Source organism: Ctenocephalides felis, unplaced genomic scaffold (assembly GCF_003426905.1).
Source record: "Ctenocephalides felis isolate EL2017-DRISC unplaced genomic scaffold, ASM342690v1 CF-g0.4_SCAFFOLD_02136, whole genome shotgun sequence".
Lineage (NCBI taxonomy): Eukaryota > Metazoa > Arthropoda > Insecta > Siphonaptera > Pulicidae > Ctenocephalides > Ctenocephalides felis.
The window spans coordinates 19,736-47,046 of NW_020538290.1; the positions used below are offsets into that span (position 1 = coordinate 19,736).

At 32.5% G+C, this 27,311-nt stretch overlaps 2 protein-coding genes across 2 annotated transcripts; both read left to right on the forward strand.

Annotated features, from left to right (window-relative positions):
• The first annotated feature begins 4,654 nt into the window (after positions 1 to 4,654).
• LOC113380431 (protein ZBED8-like) lies at positions 4,655 to 5,846 on the forward strand. The gene is made up of 3 exons (XM_026619673.1): positions 4,655 to 4,981; positions 5,044 to 5,126; positions 5,189 to 5,846. Exons 1-3 carry the CDS (start codon positions 4,655 to 4,657, stop codon positions 5,844 to 5,846), a joined length of 1,068 nt encoding a protein of 355 aa, XP_026475458.1.
• Positions 5,847 to 16,446: 10,600 nt separating this feature from the next.
• LOC113380434 (protein ZBED8-like) lies at positions 16,447 to 16,821 on the forward strand. Its single transcript, XM_026619674.1, has one exon. The coding sequence runs from the start codon at positions 16,447 to 16,449 to the stop codon at positions 16,819 to 16,821; it is 375 nt and encodes a 124-aa protein (XP_026475459.1).
• Positions 16,822 to 27,311: the final 10,490 nt, after the last annotated feature.

Sequence of the window (27,311 nt, forward strand, 5' to 3'; positions counted from 1 at the left end):
AAAACTATAAAAAACATATTAATCTTATAATTAGTTCTATCGATTTTCGATGTTATTTTGAAAAAATGTAATTACGCAATTGAGAAGGGGTCGCAACCCCACAAGGGGGTGATGGCGCAACCCGAATTGTGTTCACTTTGGAACTTGAGGGTAAGATGAACCTAATTCCAAAATTTCATTCAATTCGGAGCACAGTAAAAAAATTCAGAGGTTATACCCTTTTTTCCTCTCCGTTTACTGCACTATTAAGAGGTGTAAGCCCCTTCCTGATACTGTGAAATAGAAATAATTGTTACGGGGAGGTGTATAGTTACCTCTTCAAATTATAAACTAATAATATAATAATAATGTGTATTAATTATCTCAATTTATAGCCAAAATTTTATATAATCAGTTTGAGCTCCGGCGAGAGTCTAGAAAGTCTAGACCAGTGTATCCTAACGTGGGGCGCACGCGCAACCGGGGGGCAAATTGTAAATTCAGGGGGCAATTTGAAAACTCTGGATACTACATTTACTTTTTTGCTTCAAAATACTTATTAGATTTTACAAAAAAAAAATTATTAAATATAATTTTGTTTGCAATAAAAGAGTCATTTATCTCAATTTTAAACGAAGAATTCGCACTTTAAAATGAGCACACTAGATTTATCTGTATTGGTTTTTTATAAGTGAAGTTCAAATCAGTAGCTAGGATCGGGGAATTATCGCAAAATGTGCCGTATGTTACGAAAAACCCCGAAAACTTGCAGCCTTCTATAGTGTTTCCCATCATTCAGTCGGTGTTAAATTGAAGTAAGTGTTGATTCATTAGAATTAATCGTTGAGTTAATAAATAAACGTGAGTGTTGATTTGTGAGTGAAATAGTAAGAAATAATCATTGAGTTTATAAATATACTCAAGTGTTGATTTGTGAGTGAAATTGTTAGGATTAATTGTTGAGTTTATAAATATGCTTATATATATATATATATATATATATATATATATATATATATATATATATATTGTTAATATATTATCAATTGGTGAGTAGTCCATTTTATTTATAGAAGCATTCAATTATACAGAAATTTCTGTCAAGTGAAAAAAATGAGATAATGCAATAGGGGGTAAGGCGGGGCACAAAGGTCCAATTTGACTTGGAGCAATTATATTGTAAAAATCAAACCAATTATCACAACACATATCAAACAAACAACTATCTGACTATGTTCAGTAAAACTTCCAGCTAATTCATCATTGTAGAAATGCGTTTTTTGTTTTTTCAAATATTCGTAACCTGGTTCTTTTTACTTTAATAGCGGAGTGAATTAGGACGGCCATTGGGTAAACAGGACCAATGACTTAATTTTATTTTGAAGAAATTTTACAAAATAATAGCTATAATATTCAATCAATACAAAAAATAAATTTTATGGGTTAAATTTTTATAGAGAACACTTTAAATAACCTTTGTATGGTTTTTGTTAGAAATATTCACTAGCAAAGTTGAATTAACTATTCATTTGATTTAACTCTTGTTGAATTAAAAAAATTTCTTTTATAACTTAATTTACTATTTTATTTTTTTATACCTTTTCCAGAGTAAAGCTTCAGTCGTTTTTTTTAACCCACGCAGGTATAAGCTTTTATAGAGGTTGTATAAAAAAGACTGTTGACCATTAATATTTTTCTGCGTATACGTTTGTAGCGGGTTGCCAACACGCATCGCGGCTTGTCAACACGCATTACATGTTACTGGACAGATTGGCCCATATATTGACAGCACAGAAAAAAACAAAAATAAATTCAAGTGTCAGATCGGACACGGCTTTTGTTTCTCCCTAGTCGAATTTTCCAAAAATGTATAATTCTTGAAACCTTTCTTTTCGATTATAAATAAGAAAATACCAATCACATTTTATTAACGATAAATATGACAACACATAGTGTCGTGGATATTAATCATACATAAAATAAACCAAATATAAATAATATTTTATGGAATTTATTATTACTACAATTTGGATAAATAATATTGGTATTAATATGGAGGACTACCACACCTCCATATTTTGGTGACCCCGAGAGTGAACAAGTAACACACATAAAAGAAGGTAAGAAGATCAAGACATATTCTGAAGTTAAAAAAAATAAATTGAAGTCTCAAGAATTATTAAGAAAAGAATTTTTAAAAATATAAATAATTATTATAAATGACTCACAACTACCGTAATTCGAAGAGCACTCTAAGCATACAACTGAGACTTCGACCACGCACTTCAAGATCAACAACAACACGTGCTCAATAAATCACTTATTATCCTGGTAAATAAGTCGATTATAAGCACCATGGCAACAGACAGGGAGCATCAGCAAACAATTTGGCAACCGCCATATACACTCAACCGCTAACTCACCAGCGAAGGGCCACATACAATCAACCGCTAACTCACCAGCGAAGGGCCACATACAATCAACCGCTAACTCACCAGCGAAGTGTCAAATATACTCAGCCGCTAACTAACCAGCGAAGGGCCACATCTTCTCAACCGCTAACTCACCAGCGAAGGGCCACGTAAGCAATCAACAAACTCAACAAGCCAACACGGCATTCAAAACGGCCACGGCCACAAACAAATAAAATTTATCACACAATCTCAACCAAAAGAAATTTACAAGGAAGTTCAAGAATGGCAGTCAGAGATGCGAAACAATCTTTTTCATTAGGGCGGAGTGATGTAGCGGGTTGCCAACACGCATCGCGGCTTGTCAACACGCATCACATCCTAGACAATATTAGAATACCCCGTGTTCATATAGACGCTTCTCTCGCCCGATTTTTACGTTCAGAAGGAATACTTAAAGGGTCCTCCGCTCGACGTGATGGCGCTGCTTTTGGCATTCAAATTAATGGCGCAAAATTTGAATTGAAAATTAATGATTTTTAGTGCACGGGTATTTGAAACTAAATTTGGTATTACAATCCTATTATGTTTTGTAATAATACAATAATAACAAAAATATACTAGATAATATTATATTATAATAAATATACAATCAAATCAAAATATAAATCAACGAATACACTGCAATACACCGGTTTATCTATAATATATATCACATCTAATCTACTGGAATAACTTCTACACTTTTTTCTACTTATTAATATAAATATGTATTGAAATTTAGTGAATAATGCATTTTAGTGTTAGTTCATTACATCGTCTGTCATTCTTAACTCTCATTAACTAATAATCATCCCGTGCAAAATTTGACATTCTTAAGCAATTCATTTTCTCCCAAGTATATTCAGATCCGTATGAAGTGGTAATCCAATTTTAAACAGCTGGAACAGCTTTTTAATCGTGTATTATGTCTTTCTTGTAGAAGCGTATTCTTGATTTCTTACACAATTTCCTAGAACTGACCTCTTTCCTTAAAGTGTATTAAGTTTAGACTAATATGTCAATGCACTACCTAGTCATTTAGTAATTATGTCCTCCATATGAGTTTGAAGCTGTTCTATTCATATTGTCAAAGGATTATGCATTTGAGAGCAATTTCTGATGAATAAATATAGAAACACAAACGAACAAGCATCGCCATTTTGTAAACTTACACAAAAATAACACTGACGTTTCTTACTAACCAAAATAAAACATTTGAAAATACTTTTTCATCGGCTCACTAGCGCCAAATCTGCGACTACAAATGGACCCCTAAGTATTCCTTCTGAACGAGCATTTTGTTCTAAGTGAAAAGGCCCTGCATCACATGTTACTGGACAGATTGGCCCATATATTGACAGCACAGAAAAAAACAAAAATAAATTCAAGTGTCAGATCGGACACGGCTTTTGTTTCTCCCTAGTCGAATTTTCCAAAAATGTATAATTATTGAAACCTTTCTTTTCGATTATAAATAAGAAAATACCAATCACATTTTATTAACGATAAATATGACAACACATAGTGTCGTGGATATTAATCATACATAAAATAAACCAAATATAAATAATATTTTATGGAATTTATTATTACTACAATTTGGATAATTATGGTATTTAATATGGACCACACCTCCATACGTTCACTGTTTCTTCTGCCATATTTAAATATTTTTAACACATATTTTCAAACAGTTTTACAATATTTTTAGCTCACAATAAAATGAGTGAAACAAATAAGAGAAAAACTCGTCAATATTCGAATGAATATTTAAAAGCGGATACCCTTTTGTCTTATGTCATCAGTGCTTGAGCAACGAATCAATGAAACCAGGTCGTCTTGAGGCACATTTGAAGGCAAAACATCGTGAGCATGTAAATTCAGATTTGAATTATTTTAAAACTTAAAAAAAAAAGTTTGAGAAAAGAACAACATTGCCGTCTCTATTTACTGCACGGTCTTCAACAAACAGTCGTCTTCTTGAGGCGAGTTATCAAATTTCATTATTAATTTGCAAAAGTGGAAAAAACCACACTATAGAAGAAAATTTGATAAAACCATCAATTTCAGCATTTCTTAAAACAGTTTTAGAAAAAGATGACACAGAAGTGAAAGCCATGCCACTCAGTAATAATACTGTTTGCAGAAGGATAGACGAAATGAGTGACGATATTGATAACCAATGAATTGATAAGTTAAAAACCAGATATTTTTCAATACAAATGGATGGATCGACCTTGAGAGACAGTGAGGCTGTATTGCTGGCATATGTACAATTAATTGATGCAGGGCAATTTTCTGAGGAAAGACTGGAAGGCACTACTAAATCCCAAGACATATATAATAAGTTAAAAAACTATTTAGAATTGAAGAACATATCTATGAAATATATAACATCTTGTGCTGTAGATGGTGCTCCTAACATGATGGCCAAGAAAAATGGCTGCTTGAAATTGATTAAAGATATAAATCCTGAAATAGTTATTGTGCATTGTGTAAATCATAAGAAACACTTAGTTGCAAAAAATATCTCTCCTGTTCTAAATAAGGTATTACATGCAGTTATAAAATGTATTACATGCAGTTATAAAATGCATTAATGCTATTAAAGCCAGTGCCAAATCTGAGCGTCTTTTTAGGCTGTTTTGTGAAGAGCAAAATGAAAGCTATGTTAGACTTTTACTTCATACTGAAGTAAGATGGCTTTCCAAAGGAAATTGCTTAAACAGATTCATGCAACTCTTTGATGTTTTAAGTGAATTTTTAAATGACAAACCTGAAATGAAGATTTTATTAACTATCGATGGTAAAGCGTTTGTAGGTTATTTAACAGATATATTTGAAAAATTGAATATATTAAATAAACAACTCCAAGGACCAAATAAAACACTTGTCGATGCGAAAGCGAAGATATTTGGTTTCATTACAAATATTGAATTGTATATAAAACAAGTTGGCAACAGAAATTTCGAGCAGTTTCATTGGCTTCAAAAATGTAAAGCAACTAGTAATGCTTTACTTGTAATGACAAATCATCTGGATAAAGTATCTGTCGACATGAAGGAGAGATTTTCTGATTTGAAACAAATTGATTTCCCAGCATGGATGTTGCAGCCAGTAATAGTGGATTTGACTGATATTTCAGATATGCAGTATCAGGAAGAACTTGCTGAATTTCAAAATAATGAGTCAGCAAACACTTTATTTAATAGGAAAGGGGCAATGGTATGGCTTTGTCAAGAAATTGAAGCCAAATATCCAAAAATAACCAAGTGCGCAAGAAAGCTTTTCCTGCCGTTTCCAACTTCATATTTAGTAGAATGTGGATTTAGTGCTGTGAATGATTTATTGATAAAAAAAAGAAATAGACTTGATATAACAGAACGTGGAGATTTGAGATTAAAGCTTAGCTAACTAAAACCCAATATAAAATCATTCTGTAGCAAACATCAAGCTCAATTATAGTTAAGGTGGTGCGTAGCACAAAAAAGGTTGGGAATCACTGGTCTAGACTCAAGACCTGTAGTCGGGGAACCGGAGTAAATTACCCCAAATGGGGTAAAAGTGGAATTTTTGGGGGTAAAATGTATGTATTTGCGAAGCACTAAAGCAGCTTCAGTAAAACCTACTATCGGAGAGAATTTCTGGATTAGCAGAAAATGTGAAGGAATAAGTTGTTTTTGCTCTAAAACAAGTTAAATATCTTGCTTGTTCTAAATCATAGCATCAGTAAAACCTACTACCGAAAAGAATCTCTGCATTAGCAAAAATGTGAAGTTTTTGCACTAAAACAAACTAAATATGTTGCTATTCAGCTTGAGACAACGGATTTCAGTAGTAATTCACAACTGGTATATGTTTGCTATAAAGGTGTAGATAATTTTGAAAATGAATTGCTGTTTTGTTTTCTTCTCGAGTTCAGATGTCTTGGAATAAATATTTATAATAAAGTAAACGAATAGCTCAAAGCGCAAAGATTAAAATGGGAAAACTGCAATTTGGTGTCTTTGGATAAAGCTCCAGCTATGCTGGGTCATATTAATGGTTTTTCAGTTTTTGTAAGGGAAAATAACCCAGCCTCATACAACATACCTCAGAAAAAATGGATGTGCGTGTGTGTTTTGTGTGTCCGCATTTTTTCGCTCATGTTTTTGGGCGCACGGATTAACCGATTTGAATGGTTTATTCAACATTCGGTTTCTATTGATGCGGAGATATGCTGATTAGTATTTGGCAAAGGCAGGTCCAGCCGTTACGGAGATACGGAGTAAAGAGTGCAGAAAATAGAAATCAAGTTTTTGAGAGAACGGAGTATCCCATTTGAGTGATCCAAAAAACATTCAATTTGTAATGATTGGAAGAAGTAGTGCTTAGGTTTTGGCAAAGACACGTCCAGCCATGTCGAAGATACAGAGCTAAATGTGCAAAAAATGGCTGTTTTTGAGAAACCTAAGCATCCGATTTAAATGATTAAAAAAACTTGCTGTTTGTGTTGACAAAACAATTGCTTTTGGAAAAGAAAAATATTTCAATTTTTTTTTCGAAAAATGTTTCTTTGTATATCGAAAATAATTCAGATTTTAATTTTAATTCTGGCTAAAGTTCTAAAACTTACTTATATACTTCAAATAAATAATTTTAACTAAGCAATTCAGCTTATATATATCTTATGAATATTATACAATGTTACAGTATTTATAATAATCTAATTGAAAACATTTAAAATTCCTCGAACATTTCGTCACGGTGCGGAAAGTTCCAGCAATTTACCTTAAGGCATGATGCCATACACTACTAGTTTATTTATGTATTAGGAGGATTATCATGAAAAATATATTTATTCATAAAACATATAGTTTTCACTTGTTTCCTTATATTGTTTCCTTCAAACCTTTTGTCTCAGCCTTTTTCAAAGTTTAGAAGTAACAAACAATGTAGCAAACCGTTAAACTGCGGGTTAAGATGGTTATACAGAAATATGCTGCAAACAGATTCCAATTATAGGCTCTTTTAGTTATTTTTTGTGCGGTAATGAGAGGTTGCACAAAAACATTTTGGGGTAATGGTTCCAAAAGTTCCCCGACCACTGACCTAGAGTAATAAAATAATTATACCCTAGGCACTAGCTAGTTGCAAAAAACTCAATCCTTCTGCACGTATATCTTGAACCATTAACATCTTACAAATAAATACTAAATATTTACTTATTTTTCAATTAAGTTATTTTATATCAGGCTGATATAGCCATTTTAATAATAAATTATATCTAGTCCTTCGAAGTAATAGATTGTTCGTATTGTCGTGTATAATTTCCCAAATGTACCTTCGACTCGAGCATAGGTCCCATCTACGCAACAACACTACTACCACTATGCCGTCCGGCGACACCACAGTGGAGTCGTGCGCAAACTAGTGGTCAACAGCCGGCAGAATTAGCATTTATCACATACGTATCGTACAAAACATATAATTTAGAACATACGACCCTCACGATAACTCATCATTCCACGATAATTCAGTAAAATGAAGATAATTTACCGATCATATTTTTTATGTATTATGCTGCCCTCTCTTGTAGGCAATGGATGTTAATTATATTTATAAAGCATATGTTCGTAACACCGTATCGAAATTTAGTTGTGGAAATTGCAACCATAGATAAATAAGCATATCTATGTACCTTTTTTACATTATCTATGGTACCTACACTCTCAGTAACGTGATCTTTGTTGTATGTACACTTTTGTTGTTTGGATTCGAAAGCCATTTATCGTTTGGAGCTCTGTGATATTTATATTTGTTGTGCGCTGCAGTAATTTACAACTGAAATTATAATCCGCTGAAAAATATTTTTTGTGCTAAATCAGGTAATTATTCACAAATCAATTGGTATAGCTAGTAGTTTCTGCTTGTATTTTTAAAAGTATTTTATTTATTCGATTTCGAACAAGATGAGGAACATAAGTTCTGATGAAGATACAAGAAGACTACAGGCTAAAAAGCCGAAACTTTATGCACGTAGAAAGCAAAAATTTTTGAGAGAATGGATGAATGATACAAAGTTCAACACGTGGTTAATGCCAGATGTATCAAACAAGTTTAAAGCTAGATGCAGATTATGTAATACATCGTTTACTGCTGAGCTCACGGTAATTAAAAATCATGACAAATCTAAAAGTCATTTGTCATCAATCACTTCGGCTTCGAATCAAAAATCAATTCAATCATTTACTCAAAAAAAAGTGGAAACATCATTTGATAACAAGGCAACACGTGCAGAAATAAAACTTTGTGAATTTCTTGCTGAGCACAATCTTCCTTTTCGGTTAATGGACCACCTGACACCTCTTTTAAAAGATTGCTTTCCAGATTCAAAAATCGCCCAGGATTTGAGGTTAAAATCATGAAAGTCTGCTGCTGTAGTGTCAAACGTAATTGGAGCAACTGAAAAAGAAGATTTATCTATAAAGTTAAAAAATGTATTATTTAGTGTTCTAAATGACGAGTCAACTGACATTTCTAGGACACAAAATTTATGCATTGTTGTTAGATTTTATGATGCTGAGCCAGGCAAAATCACCAGTCGCTTTTGGGTGTTGTATCAGATTTTTAATGAAGAAGATAAATCATCTGAAGCATCAGCAAAACATATTTTTAACTGCGTTGAAAAATCTTTTGTCTTTAACAAATATCATTGGGCTTGGATCAGATGGGTGTGATACTATGATGGGGGATAAAAACTCAGTAAGAACGATTTGAGCAGAGATGTCCTAGAATTTACATAATGAAATGCCTGTGTCACTCATTACATCTCTGCGCAAGTAATGCTTGTTCTGAATTACCCCCAGAATGTGAGAAATTACCACAGCTGGTTCATAATCATTTTTCAGTGAGCTCAAAACGCCAATATGCATACAAAAGAATTCAATCGATTTTGGATTTGAAACAGCATAAAATTTTACAACCTGCTCAGACCCGCTAGTTATCACTTCGAGCAGTGGTAGAACGAGTGGAAGGCATTAATTTTATATTTCAATCAATTAAATTATGAAGAGGAATACAGGAAGATGAGTAAAAGGAAAAAAGATGATAGTGGTGGAACAGATGAAAATGAATATGAAGTTGCAAGAATACTTCAATACTTGCGAAATCCCATAATAAAGCTCTACTATCATTTTTTATTGTGGATTTTACCTAACTTCACGAATTTAAACAAGTTATTCCAGTCCGAAAACCCTATTATTATGTCAGTTCATAAGAAAATTAGTATGACATATTTTATTTTATTTTATAGGATTTATTAAAAACATATATGGATGATGACTACGTAAATAAAACACCCATATATAATATTGAACCATCGGATCAGACTAAATTTAAGAATATTCAAAATATTTATGTTGGAGTAGAAGTTTTTAAATATTTTAATCAAGCAGACTTTTCAAAACATCCTCGTTTACAAGAAAAATTACATTTTCTTGCAAAATTCAGGAAGTTTATAATTCGAAGATGTGAAGAAATAAAAAAACGATTCGATTTCAATGATACTATATTGAAATATTTATCAGTAATGGATCCTGCGGAGGCAATGAATGGTAAAACAGTAATCACTACGCCAAGTTTGCTTCCATTGTTGAGTAAACTGCCCCGATTATTAAACCCAAGCCAAAGTCAAATTATTGATAATGAATGGCGAAAATTCCAGAATTTTGAATTGCCGGATGACATTAGTCTTGATGATCCAGAAGATCATTTTTGGCACAAAATTTTAATTTACAAAGATAAGGAAGAGGTTTGGAGTTTTGAAAACTTAGCTAAATTTTTCTTAAATGTTATGTCATTACCTCATGCTAATGCCGAATGTAAGCGAATATTTAGCAAGATTGGATTAATAAAATGCCAAACACGCAACAAATTGGTAACTAATACACTTAACGGGCTATTGTTAAGTAGTCAGCGAATCAACCATAACTGCGTTGGTTACGAACCATCTAAAGATGAATTTTGTAAAATGAAGAAATCTTTATATGCTACTTCCACAAGCAATAGTGAAAGCCACTCTATTGATACTAATACCAGTGATGCTGACCAACCAAACGTCGATCTGGATGACATATCATATTTTAGTTAAAAAAATTTGTATTTATTGTATATAATATATAGATTTATAATTGTATAAATGTCATTTAATAAATAAAAAAGTAAATCGTCTAATTTTAATTTTAACAAACGTCAAAAAAACCTTTGATGAATTTTTAAAATTAAACTACTTGTCGTAAGGCAGTATTATTTCAGTAAGTTCTATAAGACCATGATATATATCGCCAAAAAAAGTTCCATAAAATTCGGTTTCAATTTTTCTGCAACAATTAATTACAAGAAAACGGTTCGATAGATTTTCACCTAAAACTAAATGTAGCACCAACTAAAACTAATCCGTATCATTCCCAAATAATATCTTTTAAAAAGTTTTTGATTTTTTAAAATCGATTCGGTGGTATGAGCTTAAATATGGACGAAAAGTTTAACAATTTTATCCAAATTACAAAGAAATAGCTCGGCCGATTGCTGCACAAAACTAAGAAAAGATAATCCACATTAAAATACTTTGATTGGCTTTTAAATTTTTGACATTGGTTCAGGCGTTTTTGAGCAAGCTTCGAGGAAAGTTATAATTTTGACAAACGCCAAAAAAATTACACTAATTTTTGCAAACTTTTCGACGATTTTTTTAAATTAAACGACTTGCCGTAGGACCCTAATATTTCAGTATGATTGATAAGACTGTAGCGGCCCTGCAAATGACCACCATGGGAATGGTAACCAATGGTACAATGGCCAATAGAAAACATCCAAGTGATTAAGGTTAGGGTATATAACTTAACTTAGACCCATGATCGAATACCTATTCACTTATCACTTGTATTGTAACAATATTACATTCCGCCGCGCATTGCAGAAATCGTATTGTTTAAATTCAAAGGTAAGTAGTATTTGTTAATATCGTCACGTTTATATTGTCACGAGTGACTCGTTTTCGTAGGTATGTTATTAGTTAACTTTTGTTTTAGGTACCTACAAGTGTTTTTGACATGGCTTCTACTCCATCTGGCAAAAAGCGCACTTATAAAGAAGCATTTCTACAATGGGGTTTCACTAGCATCTCAGACAAAAATATAGAAAAGCCTCAGTGTGTTTTATGTAATAAAGTGCATAATTCAGAAAGCATAAAACCGAACAAATTAAAAGAACATTTTGCTACAGTTCACAAGCAGTTTGCAGATAAAAATATAGATTTTTTTAAGAAAAAGGAGAAGATTCTGAAGTTTTCGCGCATGGATTCTACAGGCAACATACAGAAAGCAAATGAATCATGCCTAGGGCTTCCAATACCGTACAAAAATCTGAATACTACCGGTATTTGAAAAATGAAATTCCGGGATCCCGGTTTTAATACCGGTATTGTCGATGAAAAATTAAATAGTTATATTTTTACTTACTTCAGTTGTTACATTGACATATTAACAAATAATATATGAAATCTAACAAATATTGGCCTGAAATGAGTACATATTATTTATTTATTACATAAGGAGTAGAAGTAGATAGAAACAAATAACGTGTCAGTAAAAAATATATATTTTTCTATGTTACATTTTACATTCTACATTTATAATAAGAATTCATTATTTAATAATATATTTAAGAAAATAAATTATAATTCATGGCTAACATTTTGCTTAATAAAATATGCTCTTAAGAAACATAAACAATCAATTGTTTGATCATCAAGCGAGAACCGAATTTTATTACAAACTAGCCGGCCCGACAGACTTCGTCCTGTCAAAAAAAAAATTGTAATGTGGCGGTGTTTTGTGCCTATCTTTTTTCTATTCTTTGCAAAAAATTATCCTGAACAGAACCGTAACCCTGGTAATAATTCGGTGTGAATTAAAAATAATTAAATAAAACACTATAAGCATATAAAAGTAAGTAATTTTAATAAAGTAAATCATAATTCAAAACGATGTGATAAACGATGTTTTTTGTTTGATTACCTGGCGCGATAGACAAACAAATCTGATGGTTTTCCAATACGGGAACAAACAATATACAATTTTTCATGTGAGAATCATGGGTTTTCTAAATTAATACCACAAACACTTAATGATACCATAAACGCACTGGAAACGCATTGGGATGCATGGTGCGAGAACATCTTCTGCTTTATACTATCCTTTGAATATAGTTGGTCGATATTTCGCAACATTATAATTGCCGATCCAACCTTTAATTGAAGATTGTGAGGTGACAATCCTAGCCAATCCGGCGAGTTTAAAAACTCCGGTGGATCGTCTTTGTTACTTGCCGAATCAACTGTTTCGCCTGTAATTTGTTCTTGAATTTTGAAATTTAATTCATTTACATCAATGTTTTTGGCTGCCAATATAGCTTGATTAATAGAAAGATATTTCTATGTTTATATAAATATATTCAAAATTAGATTATCAAAAACTACACAAAATGTCATGACATAGATCATTGTTTTTTTTTACAAATTGCGTTGCCTACTCGATTAAAGAAGAAAGGGGCTGTTTTTAAGGTTTTCCCGGAAATTATTCGTTTTTTTCTCGCCGTAACAACCATCCTTGGACTTCAACGAACATTTTAAAAAAAGAATTGGCCAAATTGGTCCAGGCGTTGTTGAGTTATGCGCTTACCAACACATTTTGCGATCCATTTTTATATATAAGATATAACCAGCCGCCGAAAAAGCTCTTTCCGATTCTACACTTGTTGGTACAATTGTAATTAAGAAACTAGCTGTAAGTGGAATTCTGTCTTAAGGCAATTAGGGCATCGTGCCTTAAGGCAAATTGCTGGAACTTCCCGTACCAAAAATTATTATTTTTTTTAAAAACGATTAACATTTTTGAAAAAAAATTACTTTGGAAAATTTAGATTTTTGAGAAACTATAAATTGGACAAAAAATTAGTTTTTTTTGAAAAAAAAAATTTTTAAAAAAAAATTTTTTTTTTCTTTATTTTGACATATTGTGGAAGATCTGAACTCTTTTTTCAAAGCAATCGTACTGCTTTAACTACATAGGGACAAAATATAAAGCGCGTAAGCGCCGCGTCGCTGTCTAACGCATAAGCATTGGTACGGAACCCATAGGAATGTTAACAAAATGTATACTTATTGTTAAAATCTCTATAAAATATCTGATAATTTGATGTGCATATGTCTAATGATCATTTTTGACCGCCAAATGGCTCATTTTTTTACTTTTTTCTTTATATCTCCGAAACCGCTGGACCTACCTTCATGAAAGTTGTATCGATTCTTCATCTTGTCAATACAAATAAAATGTTTTTTGAATTATTCAAATCGGACGCTCCGTTCTCTTAAAAACTGAGTTACCGTTTTCGGAACTTTTTGCCCCGTATCTTCGGAACGGCTTGACCTGCCTTTGCCAAAAACTAATCAGCACGTCTCCTTATCAATACGGATCGAATGTTTTTTGAATTATTCAAATCGGTTGATCCGTGTTCCCGAAATCGTCGACGAAAATTTGTATCCGCACATACATACACAGATACATACATACACACACACACATACACACACACACACACATACATACATCCATTTTTTCTAAGGTATGCCAAAATGTTCAGAAACCTCTGAAACGTAAAGATATATAAAAATTTTCATTTTCGATTTTTTTGCGATTACTATAACTTACCCTACGGGAAGTTAATTATACATATTTTGTAGGTTCGTTCTTTTTATTCCTGTTTTTTCAAAAAAAAAGTAATTTCATCTTTTATTTTTTGTTCACACACACGGGTGAAGTATTTATTTTAATATTTTTTAATTACACACTAACTTAATTAACTTTGATTTAGATACTCACTTATAAATATCATAAGTTCAAATTAAACACAATATTCACACAATATTAAACACACTGTTCTTCATATAAACATTTATTTTCCCGCAACTTTGAGATGTTAATGTTATCTACACGAAATTTACACAACTGCCTACTTAAAGTTACATTTTGCCTTTATATAACATTTTATTTAGTTTAAGGGAATTCACTTGATTTTGAATATGATCAATAGAATTTCTTTATATGTGTGAGTGCAAGTCAAGTTATTACCCGTTCGGATTTCTCGGGAATTACTGCGATGTGTGCAATTCATCGATAAAAGCTTATTACAATGTTGACTATTTTTATATTGAATGCAATACAATTGAGAATATGATTCATTATGTGGTGTGTTTCTACTATATTAGTTATTAATATTAACTAATTAAGCGTTGGGCCATAACAATACACTTCGCAAATTCTCAATATGTTGTCAGCGACACGCAATTTAAACAACTGCCGTTCTTACTTATGTAAAATGGTTTATATATAATAAATAAAGAATTATATCTCATCGATTACATATTATGTTTGAAAATAATTGATAGCGAATTCGATATAGGAACGAGGCACTGAACGCATAATAACTTTTGTAAATGAACCCTTTTATTAGCTGGCTGCCACACATAATATATAAACAATCGCTTTATCTTGCCTCAGCTGAGTCAAGCTGAGTCGGCAATACACAATACATAGTTTGGAAACTAAAACTTGATATGTGTTTTGCGTAAGTTGAATTTTTGATAGAATACTGGTAATACCGTAATACCGGTATTATTTGCATCAATACCGGTATTGAATACCGGACAAAAATCGTCCGGGATCCCGGTATTCGGGATTACGGAAACCCGGTATTGTAAGCCCTAATCATGCCTTCAAGTTTCATACAAAATTGCTTATCGCACCGCACGTAATAAAAAACCACACACTAAAGGAGAGGACCTCATCAAACCTTGCTATTAGATGCGGCAACACTTGTTATAGGTGAGCAACATGCAGCTAAGATTAAACAAATATCACTCTCAAACGATACCATTCAAAGACGCATATGTGAAATAAGTGCCGATATTTTAGCAACCGTTATTGCTGAAATAAAGGAAAGTCCTATGTTTGCACTGAAGTTGGACGAGTCCACAGATGTTGCTTCGTGTTCACAATTATTAATGTTCGCATGATACATAAAAATGATGATGTAAAGGAGGAATATTTGTTCTGCAAGTCTTTGCCCACTACTACTCGTGGCGAAGACGTATTTCAAACGCTAAAAGAGTTTATTGAGGAAAATGTCCTGGACTGGTTAAAGCTGGTTGGTATTTATACAGACGGTTCCATGATGGGCATCCGTTCTGGTTTTCAGTCACTTGTGAAACAAGTTGCTCCTCAAGTTTTCCACTATCATTGATACAACGTTACGCTTTGTCTGTAAAAACACTCCCACCAGATTTGCTAAACACGTTGAGTGATATAGTAAAAATTGTTAATCATATTCGAGACAGCGCTACTAACTGAAGATTATTTAAAGTTTTGTGCGATGAAGTTGGTGTTACATTTAATGCACTTTTGTACCATACAGAGATACGTTGGTTATCAAGAGACAAAGTTCTAAGTAGAGTCTATGAATTACGAGAAGAAATTGGATTGTTTTTTGAAAACCAGAGAACACAAACAGGCAAAGAATATTATGCAAAAATTAAACACCATATATTTGTTCTAAAAATAGCGTACCTTGCTGATTTTTTTACTGAAATTAATAATCTGAATATTTCACTGCAAGGAAATGAAACAAATAATTTTATGCTGCAGGATAAAATCGCAAGCTTTTTACGCAAATTGGAATTTTACCAACGCAGAGTTCAAGCTGGTGATGTGTCAATGTTTACACAACTAAGTGAACAATTACTAAATAATAAACGAGACAAAATCACATTTGAAAATTGTGTGGTTTAACACTTAACTGCTGTTATAAACTCACTGCAGCAATATTTTCCCGACATGGACATTCGTGAGTGCTACTCCTGGATTTTAAGACCATTTTCTACTTGCGTAGATATATTCAAGGAGGAAGATGTGCCAGCATGTGTCTCGGGCTGCGTGAAAATAACTTATTGAAAGTTGATTTTCAAAATGATAAACTCTGCACATTTTGGCGAAAAGCAGCTGCAGAATATACCATCATAGCTGACAGAGCTTTAAAGATCTTGATTGCATTTGCTACAACTTACAGATGTGAAACTGGTTTCTCAGCTTTTCTTATATTAAAAACAAAAGTAAGGAATCGTATGAACATTGAGCATGATATGAGATGCTCTTTGAGTGAAGCTGAACCTAATATTGTGAAACTTGCGACACTTAACTCAACGCAAAACAATTTCAACCTTCGCACTAGTATTAGAGTACTTACATATAACTTTATATTACTAGCATGGCTGGTAATCTCCGAACAAATGTAGAGAACCGTGTTTTGAAATGGCTTAGTATTCGAATTGATTGAAGAACGGCGCCACTATTTACAATTTGATACATCGGAAAGAAAAATAGATGGCTGCACTCATATATAAATGAGCATGGCTGCACTACTAATCGGCGTTCCTTGTGGGAAAAACCCATCAGAAAATCATACATTTGATCGCCATTTTATGTCTAAGTTGTGATAGCTTCTTGTAGTTCGATTATATTTGTTTATCTTTTAAGCGTTGTGGCTACCTTGTTTTGGTAATTATTTTTTTTACTTATTATTAAGCTAAAATGGTAAAGTGTAACGTACCAAATTATGTTAACACCAGAAATAATAAAAAGATGCATGTCTTTCCAGCATCTAATGATCAAGTATGTATATAATGATGTATTATGTTTGTATAATGAATATGAATATGATGAAAATACTATGAAAATGTTCTAGATGTTTTCAGTTTGGGTGCAGAGGACAAACAATCCTTTAATGGATGAGGTAACCCCTTTGGTTTGTGGCAAAAATCGACATATTTGTGACGCGCATTTCACAAATATTTGCAAAGTGGAATATTTGTCAACAAATTCAAAGACAAATCTAAAAGTTAACGCCCTGCCGACTCTAAATATGCCACGTTAGTATTATAAATATATGAATAAATAAATTTATTAATATTTGGTGACTGATTTGTAACCAATTTGTGAGAAATGTCGGACTAATTAGCAATAAAAATGTTAAAATGTCACAGTCGATTTTCCTGAATATGACCACCCTTTGTTTTGATCACTGCAGCGCATATTTTTGGTAATCTTTTGACGAGTTTTTGCAATGTTTGCGCAGGTATGTTCTTCCAGGACTCGTTAAGGCAATTCCACAGGACAGGGAGGCTGGTTGGATGCAAATCCTTCACGCGGCGTTTAAGCTCGTCCCACAACAGCTCTATTGGATTAACTCCATTATTTGAAGTATTTTTTCGTCTTGTTTTTGCTTCAAATAATTGACAAAGAGTCAGGAAGCGTGTTTAGGGTCATTATCTTGTTGAAAAATAAATTTTGGACCAATTAAATTAAGACCAGATGGAATGGCGTGGCGCTGAAGTATGGTATGATACTGTTCTTTCTTCAAAGTTCCATCTATTTTGACAAGCGATTCGACTCCATTGAATCTAAAACAACCCCAAGACATTACTAAACCACCACCGTGCTTCACCTTTATCTAAATACACTTAGAATTGAGTCTTTCATTACCCTTCCTACGTCGATGATTTCCGAAAAGTTCGAATTTTGACTCATCCGTCCATAAAACTGATTTCCATTGATCGATGGTCCAATTTAAGTGGGTTTTGGCAAATTGCAATCTCTTTTGGTTATTTACTGCTCGCAGAAGTGGTTTTTTGAGTGGCCTGCACAATCGCCGGATCTTAATCCAATAGAGCTGTTGTGGGACGAGCTTAAACGCCGCGTGAAGGATTTGCATCCAACCAGCCTCCCTGTCCTGTGGAATTGCCTTAACGAGTCCTGGAAGAACATACCTGCGCAAACATTGCAAAAACTCGTCAAAAGATTACCAAAAATATGCGCTGCAGTGATCAAAACAAAGGGTGGTCATATTCAGGAAAATCGGCTGTGACATTTTAACATTTTCATTGCTAATTAGTCCGGCATTTCTCACAAATTGGTTACAAATCAGTCACTAAATATTAATACTACATAGAATGTACAAAACTAACTTGAATAAAATTATTTTTATATGAAAAATATAGCTAAAAACTCAGAAAATGAGATTTTTCATGTGTCCGGAAACTTTTGGCCTGTACTGTATATATATATATATATATATATATATATATTTATATATATATATATATATATCTTATATATAAAATTCTTCTGTAAGTTTATATGAATGGTTAATCCTCCTAAACTATAATTCGGATTTTCATGAATCTACTTATATAGGCTAAGGCAATATTAAAATATAATAAATTCATGATTATAAATAAAGAAAATGTAATGTCTACATTATTATTGTAGAAAAGCAGCTGAGAAGTGCCAAAAATTAAAATGCTATAAGACGCAAATAATATAACATGCGTCTCTAGTAGTAAAGTCTCTAGAGAAAAAAGGACAATTATGGATCAATAAACCCGAAAGTATCTACGCAACCTTGGTTTAAAAAAATAAAACAAAATAGAAAATACATTACAAATATATGTGGGATCCGACTAGGTCACGGGAGGTTTGGAAAGCACCTAAACAAAATTAAGATGATCAATTCCCCGACATTTACATGTGGATATGAAGAAGAATCCCTTAACCTATATAGTATTATTACCTTAACATATATAGTATTATTAATGAATTTCTTATTGAGAATAGTTTAGAAATACAACGGAGGGATAATACCATGTAGATAATACAAGACGGTCATCGTTGTTATGATGCTTTGCAGTATCCATTGATATTTTGGAAAGATGAAGATGGGTACTATTTAAATATTAAACAGAGGGATCCAAATACAGGTAAAAATCTTATTTTTATAAAAAAAATCAAATAATAATTAAAATAATTTTAATATATTTTATCCCAGTGCCAAAAAAGTAAGTGCTATGGGCTTTTACTGCTACCGATTAATAATTGGAGCTAATGAAGAAAATAACATTCTTAAATGCACACAGCATATGTGAAAATTGAGAGTGAGAGATTGATATTCATAAAGTTTAATCAAGCCAAACTCCGTGCTGAGGAATATATACATTTACGTGATGCAGTACTTGGTAATGTAGATGCAGTTACTAATATTAGTCATATTGGTACTGCATATATTCTTCCATCTTCTTATATTGGAAGTCCGCGACATACGCAGGAGTACATTCAAGATACTATGGCTTATGTTCGTGCATATGACCTAATCTGTTCAAACTTTACGTGCAATCCCAAATGGGATAAAATAAAAAAAAATTGCTGATGCCGGGACAAACAACAATGGATAGGCATGATATAACTGCACGAGTTTTCAAACAGATAAATTTGATAGTAGAATGCAGGAAAGAGGTTTACCCCGTGCACATATTTTGTTGTGGTTAATCTATAAGGTACATTCTGTAGAGATGGACAATATTATCTCAGCAGAAATTCCTGATAAAAATGTTGATGAGAAATTGTTCGATATTATAACTACTAACATGATACATGGTCCATGCGGTACTCTCACCATTATGTCACCATGCATGGACAATGGAAAATGCACAAAACATTTTCCAAAATCATTTCAAAACGATACTATCACCGACATTGATGGTTACCCCGCTTATCGGCGACGTGACGTTGACAATGGTGGACAATGTTTTGAATTGCGACTGTCGAATGGCGGGGTAATAGATGTTGATAATCGATGGGTAGTTCCTTATTCGCCTTTGCTATGCAGAACCTATAAAGCACATATAAATGTCAAACTGTGCAGCTCGGTGAAGTCGATAAAATACATATGCAAATATGTTCATACAGAGAGCGACAAAGCAATATTTGCAAAAGTATTAATGAGAATGATGAAATAACTCGATATCAAATGGGTCGATACGTCAGTAGCAATGAAGCTATCTGGATTGAAGAAGCTATGGAGAAATAGATTAAATGCCGAAGATTGTATTAAAATTGCTCTGACGTGTTAAAGTCCCAATTTTGAAGAAAATTGTGTCAAAGATGAAGACCATTTCTCCAAATCGTAATCCAACCTTACATTGTATGTGTGCGTGTTTATTGTCACTTGTGGCATTATTGTTAACTTCCCGTAGGGTAAGTTATAGTAACGGGCCGAAAATCAAAAATGAAAATTTTTGCATTTCTTCATGTTTCAGGGGTTTTTAAAAATTTTGCCATACCTCAGAAAAAATGGATCACGTTTTCGGGAGCACGGATGAACCAATTTGAATGATTTATTAAACATTCAGTTCCTATTAATAGGGAGATATGCTGATTAGTATTTGGCAAAGGCAGATCCAGCCGTTACGGAGATACGGAGTAAAGAGTGCAGAAAATAGAAATCGGGTTTTTGAGAGAACGGAGTATCCCATTTGAATGAACCAGAAGACATTCAATTTGTAATGATTGGGAGAAGTAGTGATTAGGTTTCACCAAAGACCGATCCAGCCATTTCGAAGATACAGAGCTAAATGTACAAAAATGGTTTACTTGCTGTTTGTGTAATTGTGTTTACAAAACAATTACTTTTGGGAAAGAAAAATATTTCAATTTTTTTTTTTCAAAAAATTTTTCTTTGTATATCGAAAATAATTCAGATTTTAATTTTAATTTTGGCTAAATGTCTAAAACTCACTTATATACTTCAAATAAATAGTTTTAACTTTGTAATTCAGCTTATATATATATATATATATATATATATATATATATATATATATATATATATATATATATATTAGGTTGGGCCGAATCATTATTGTAGTAAAATTAAGCGATATGGGCACCTTTTCATATGAAATATATGTGTTATTTAAATGAATTTTGACTTCAAAACCATATATCGCAAATAACTCTTTAGCCAGCGAAATTTTCAATAAAATAATGTTTTTAATAAGTTAATATATTAATTTAGGCATGTGAATAATTCAAATTGTAAGTTATATTTTAATTGATAGTTTGTACGGGGGTTTTTAAATCGGGTTTAGTTTGTTGTTATTTATTACCATCAGAATGCGCTAGTATTTTTTTATTATAATTCTCGAAGTTTCGAAAAGAATATATTAATATGAAAAACCCGCATTAATCTTCATTCAGTTCTCCAGTTAGACGTGAAGTATCAATGGCGAATTCTTATTTAAATTCAGGCGCAAGTGCCAGTAATTTGAATCATATGCGCTCGCATGATCAAATTACATTTGGGGAAGCAGAAGAATTTACTGGAGTAAATCTTCCGACAAGTATGGAAATTATCAGGTATTATTTTTATTTGGCCGAAGAATCAAAAAAACAAAATAAAATGTTTTCATATAAAACATTTACTCCAAATGTGGTAACGAAATTGATTCAGACGTGGGAAAAAATTGATATTCCAATTATGGAGAAACGAAGTATCGCTAGAAAATTGAACCGATTGATTGATAAATATAAAAGTACAAATAAAAGCAAGTCTACCCAAGCATCATTTCAGGAGTTTGTAGAATCCACGAAAGAATTATTTTATATTGGAAAATGCAAATGCGATTTGCGAAGAATACTGTGTTCCTGCGGACTGATCCCAGCACACTTACAAGCGTTTATGATGGATCAACATAATGAGAGGAAATCTACGATACCAGAATATATTATAAAAATTGAAGATAAAGTATCAGCATCTACAATCACTAGCGATATTACTCCAGGTGAGACATATACTCCTGATGTTGGTTTTGAGTTTAAAAGCAGTTTGAAAAGTTCACAAAATACTTCTCATATAAAACGTGGACCATATAGTCGAAGATACAAAGCTAATATGCGACAGATTTGCAATCTCTGATAGAGTTGGTTCTGCCGTGGTGACAGCAATCCTGAAAGACCTGGACATAAAGGATGATTGGGGCAATCCTGTCATTATGGATAAAAATAAAAGCGTTCGTGAGAGGCAGAAAAATAGGCAAGCTCTACTCAAACGATATGATTCTTCTGAATTAATAGCATTTACATTCGACGGCCGAAAAAATGATTCTATTACCATGGAAAAAATCGATAAGAAGTTTCACCCACGAATGATTAAAGAAGCGCATTTAGTTATTTTAAAGGAACCGAATTGCCAATTGTTGGGTTACACAAAATTGGAAAATGAAGATTCGGAAAGTAAAGTAATCAAATTGAACGAGTTTTTCGCCGATAAAGGAATAGCTCTCGATTCTTTGATAGGCATATGTTGCGATGGTGAACCAGCAAATACAGGCGTAAAAAATGGGATTTTACGTCGATTTGAAATTCAGTTAAATAGGCCTCTTCATTGGTTTGTGTGTCTTCTCCACTTTAACGAACTTCCACTTCGGCATTTATTTAACTATTTGGAAAAATCATTGACCACTGGACCACGAACAAAAACCGGAATATTAAGCAAACAAATTGAAACATGCGAAAATATACCGGTGAGTTATAACATATTTACTATTTGTTAATACTTTATGTTCAAATTCAATATAATTTATTTTTTCTTATTTACTTCCAGCCGGTAACAGACTTTGAAACGATCCCACTTGAAAATTTGGCTGATTTAAGTCCTGTTGAATCGACAACTGACTCAAGTTATTTAATAAAAATAGCTAAAGCAGTTGCTTCTGGAGAAGTATCGACAGACTTAGCTAACAAGAAACCGGGGCCAATAGCACATTCCCGATGGCTCACAAAGGCTAGTAGGTTACTTCGGTTATATGTAACTACTAATAAGCCATCCAAAAATTTGAAAATTCTGGCAAACTACGTAATGAAAGTATATATTCCAATGTACTTTAACATTAAATATTACAACTCTGTGGTGTACGGTAGTATATTATTTTATAAATTTATTAGCTGGACGCAATATTTAGACTCGAATTTAAGACAAATTGTGAACAATGTTGCTAAAGAAAACGCGTACTATGCTCACTCGGAAAATATTTTATTAGCAATGTTGTTCGATAATAAAAAGGAAATACGAGATTCAGCTATAAGAAAAATCTTATATTGCCGTAATAATGTGGAAGACCTGACGCAATTGAGAGATTACAAAGCACCCGAAATAAATTTCGAATGCACCGACTATACTAATATGATAGATATGGACGATTATTCAAATATATTCGAACCAGCCTTCACGCTAAATATACCTCATGAACATCTAGTACAATATCTACAAAGCAATGAGTGCCCATGGAGTGACCCTAAAATTCCCGTCCACATTCAGGGAACTGAGAGACATGTTCAATTACTGGCTAACGTATCAAAACGCGTATTACAGCGAAATCGCGATGGAGTTATGACTGCAACACTACAATCTCGTAAAAAGCATCCTCGACTGAAAAGCAAGCAAGATTTCAGATATTAGTTTTTTGTAATTGTATTAGCTAAATGTAAGAAATTTTATTTTAAATAAAAATATAACTTAAAGAAATAAAAATGTGTTATTTAAACCATGACATGTAAATAAATAATATAATAAATATATGTTATTCCTAAAAACCCAAAAACAATATTTTTCTACAAAAGAAGTTTGACCTGTTTCGATGCAAGATTCTAGGTTACGCTTTCTCGCTAATGTCCCCTAACAGTTTACTTGATGTAGTTTGCGGTACCCGTAAGTTACTGATATTAAAAAGCCGAGAAATGTTCTAAGCTGTTTTGTAGCAAGATTTTAGGTCAAGCTGAGTTACTATTTATTATAGATTTAGAGTAATTTACAAAAATTAAATAAAAATGGCAACTTGCTCGTATTTTGCACATTAACAACTTGCACGTATTTTACACATTGACAACTTGCACGTATTTTCCATTATTGATAACTTATACGTACTTTGCTTATTAGCAACTTGTACGCATTTCATTTAATTGGTAACTTGTACGCATTTCCAAGAACTAGAAAAAACATTCTCCCTTATATAAAATAAAATATATCATATATTCATAGTAAGAAATACGAAAAGTTTCTCTTAAAAACAAATACTCTTCGTTAACTCTCACAAATTTTATAACTATTTATATAGCCTTATAGTTATTTAAAGAAATAATGAATATTTCTAGTATCGGAATATGCCGATAAGTTTTGCCTAACGTGCTGACTTAGGCACGTTGTACAAAATAGCTAAGTAGATACCAAAGAAGTATCACATGTACAATATGTACAACTTTCTGAGGGTCAAGTCATACTGATTGTGGCATACTGCAATGCGACGGCTTAAGGCTTATGCTCTAAGAGCGTGGGGTGACGCCAAGCCAACATGACGAATCTCCAAGCCAAAGGCTGTGTTCCAGCATATCGCAGCGTGGTAACTGCTCTACCAAATACAACATCCCGCCTGGTACCTTAAAGTCGTCTATAAACGATTCCAAATCTCTACATCGAACTAGTGAACCATGATCGACCGCTATAAAACGGCTAAAATGGCTCGTGCGATAAACGGCGTGCGCCAAATACCTAATAAATCACATTGTATTGAGTCTTTCGACTCACGAGACTCCTCAAAATATCGTTGTTATCTAGAAAGGATATGGCCTTAGAGTCGTTCAGGCATACCCACGGATGGTAGCTTTGCACCACGTCCGAGCCTGCGGTTCCTCTCGTACTAAGCAGAAATTCTATCGCAACGACAATTCATCAGTAGGGTAAAACTAACCTGTCTCACGACGGTCTAAACCCGGCAACTTTTATAAATTCTGCGCTTACACAGAGGCTAGACCTTTAACAACCGTCGAAACGGTGGTCCGTATATAACATTAGCGGTCCGAGACCCAGTTTATTTAGTCTCTTTACCCTTCGTTAGATTGAAACTTCGGGGCAAATTCATCGTCATAACTCACTTTTATTCTCGCTCGGAGAGTATTGAGTTGATTGCATTTGTATATTTTATTTTCCGCATAAGAGTCTTTGCGTCAACGACACATGCCCGCGGATATGCTGTACAGTATGGTTGAACACTTATAAATAAGGTCCAGAACCCGGCCGTAAACCGACATCCGAACATATACGACGTATATAATTCCAAACACGGTCTACGACATTATTAAAAGTAACGCCGCTATATAGTTGACAGGCTAAAAGTATCGAATATAATGTATAAAATACACCGGGGAATAATATTCAAACCTGCCTGAACAACACAGCGAACTTTTGCCAAAAGTTGATCGCATCGCATACGACGCGATCTATCCCCCTATAGAAGGCGCGCGGCCACACCATAAGTATTAAGACCGAGTCCCAAGCGATGTGCATTTGACCTGCGGCGAAGCGTCGCTCCGGGTTACGGTGTGAATCGTCAAGACAAAAGTCTGGGAAATTTTCGAACTGCGAACCCTTATGATAGACAAATTTTTTTCGAAAAATTTTTTAGATGTTCAAACAGTTTTATATATATGGACAATACGAATTATAGTGAATTATTGAGTTTTTAGGTGTTTTTTTGTTTTTTTTTAAACTTTTGTATTGAAATATGTATTTATTGATTTTTATAGATCTCAATGAATATAAAACAAATTTATTTGTAGTTATATTATTTTTTCTTCTTTTTATAAAAAAAATCCGATTTTTTAATGCAAGTTTTCACTAGTTTTCATCGATTTTCTCCGAAACGGTAAAAGATACGAAAAAACTTTGTTCGTACGAAAGATGCAGAATAAAATTACGAATAAAATGATATATAACTTGATATATGTCATAATATAATTTTCATGAGATTTTTCAATTTTTTCTTTAAATTAAAAAATGTTTTAAATTTTTCGCTGGCTTTAAATTCATTTGCAAGTTATGCTTTTTTTTACAATATTGTTTCAAATGTTGTAAAAAGTTAAATTAGCGAGGTGCCTCAATATGCAAAAAATTGGCCCACTCTAATGTATATATATATATATATATAAGAATTAATATACTATTTAAATAATATAACATATTACTACTTAAATGTTTATAAAAGAAATAAATGGATATATATATATATATATATATATATATATATATATATTTTTTTTTATATAATTTTGATGTTGAAATATGTGATATTCAGTTTTCAGGGCAATACATCAATTAAAAAAATTTGTATGACTTTAAAACATTTTTATTTATTCCATACGTTTCGACACATTGTTTTGACTACTCAAGTCACCCGTACATCGGAGCACGGAAATGTACGGCGTGATGTACTTCACAAATTCATAAAAATCTCAGTCAAAAATTTATATATTGTTCAACTTAAAATGACAAGGATTGGTTTTTTAGTGCACTGTAACATTTATAATATGAAATAATTAGGATTGTGCATTGTGAACATTTGTAATATGAAATAATTAGGATTGTGCATTGTGAACATTTATAATATGAAATAATTAGGATTAATTCAATTACATAGTCCACTGAAGATGACACAAAACAATGTGTCGAAACGTATGGAATAAATAAAAATGTTTTAAAGACATACAAATTTTTTAATTGATGTATTGCCCTGAAAACTGAATATCATATATATATATATATATATATATATATATATATATATATATATATATACGTAAAGAATCGCATTTTTCTTTATTTAGTTATTTTTTTCTCTTTCAGTTATGTTATTTAAATATTTGGCATTCAGCCGAATAGTATAAATGGAGTCAAATTTTCTAAATAACAAAGAGTAACCGAATGCAAGCCTAGACATAAAACTTGAACAAACATGTAGTGCATTAGCGATATAACAACTAAGAATTGTAATTGCATTTATATAAACGAGTTTAGGCGCTAAAAACCTGCCGAATAGTTGCCGAATATTCGGTATTCGACATT

What these genes read in the sequence shown, in the direction of transcription:
- LOC113380431 (XM_026619673.1), top strand. Translation starts at nt 4,655, where the DNA reads ATGGATGGATCGACCTTGAGAGACAGTGAGGCTGTATTGCTGGCATAT. An exon ending in TCTCTCCTGTTCTAAATAAG is followed by an intron (nt 4,982 to 5,043) that starts GTATTACATGCA and finishes ATGCTATTAAAG; the next exon opens with CCAGTGCCAAATCTGAGCGT. An exon ending in GACTTTTACTTCATACTGAA is followed by an intron (nt 5,127 to 5,188) that starts GTAAGATGGCTT and finishes TGATGTTTTAAG; the next exon opens with TGAATTTTTAAATGACAAAC.
- LOC113380434 (XM_026619674.1), top strand. Translation starts at nt 16,447, where the DNA reads ATGTGTCTCGGGCTGCGTGAAAATAACTTATTGAAAGTTGATTTTCAA.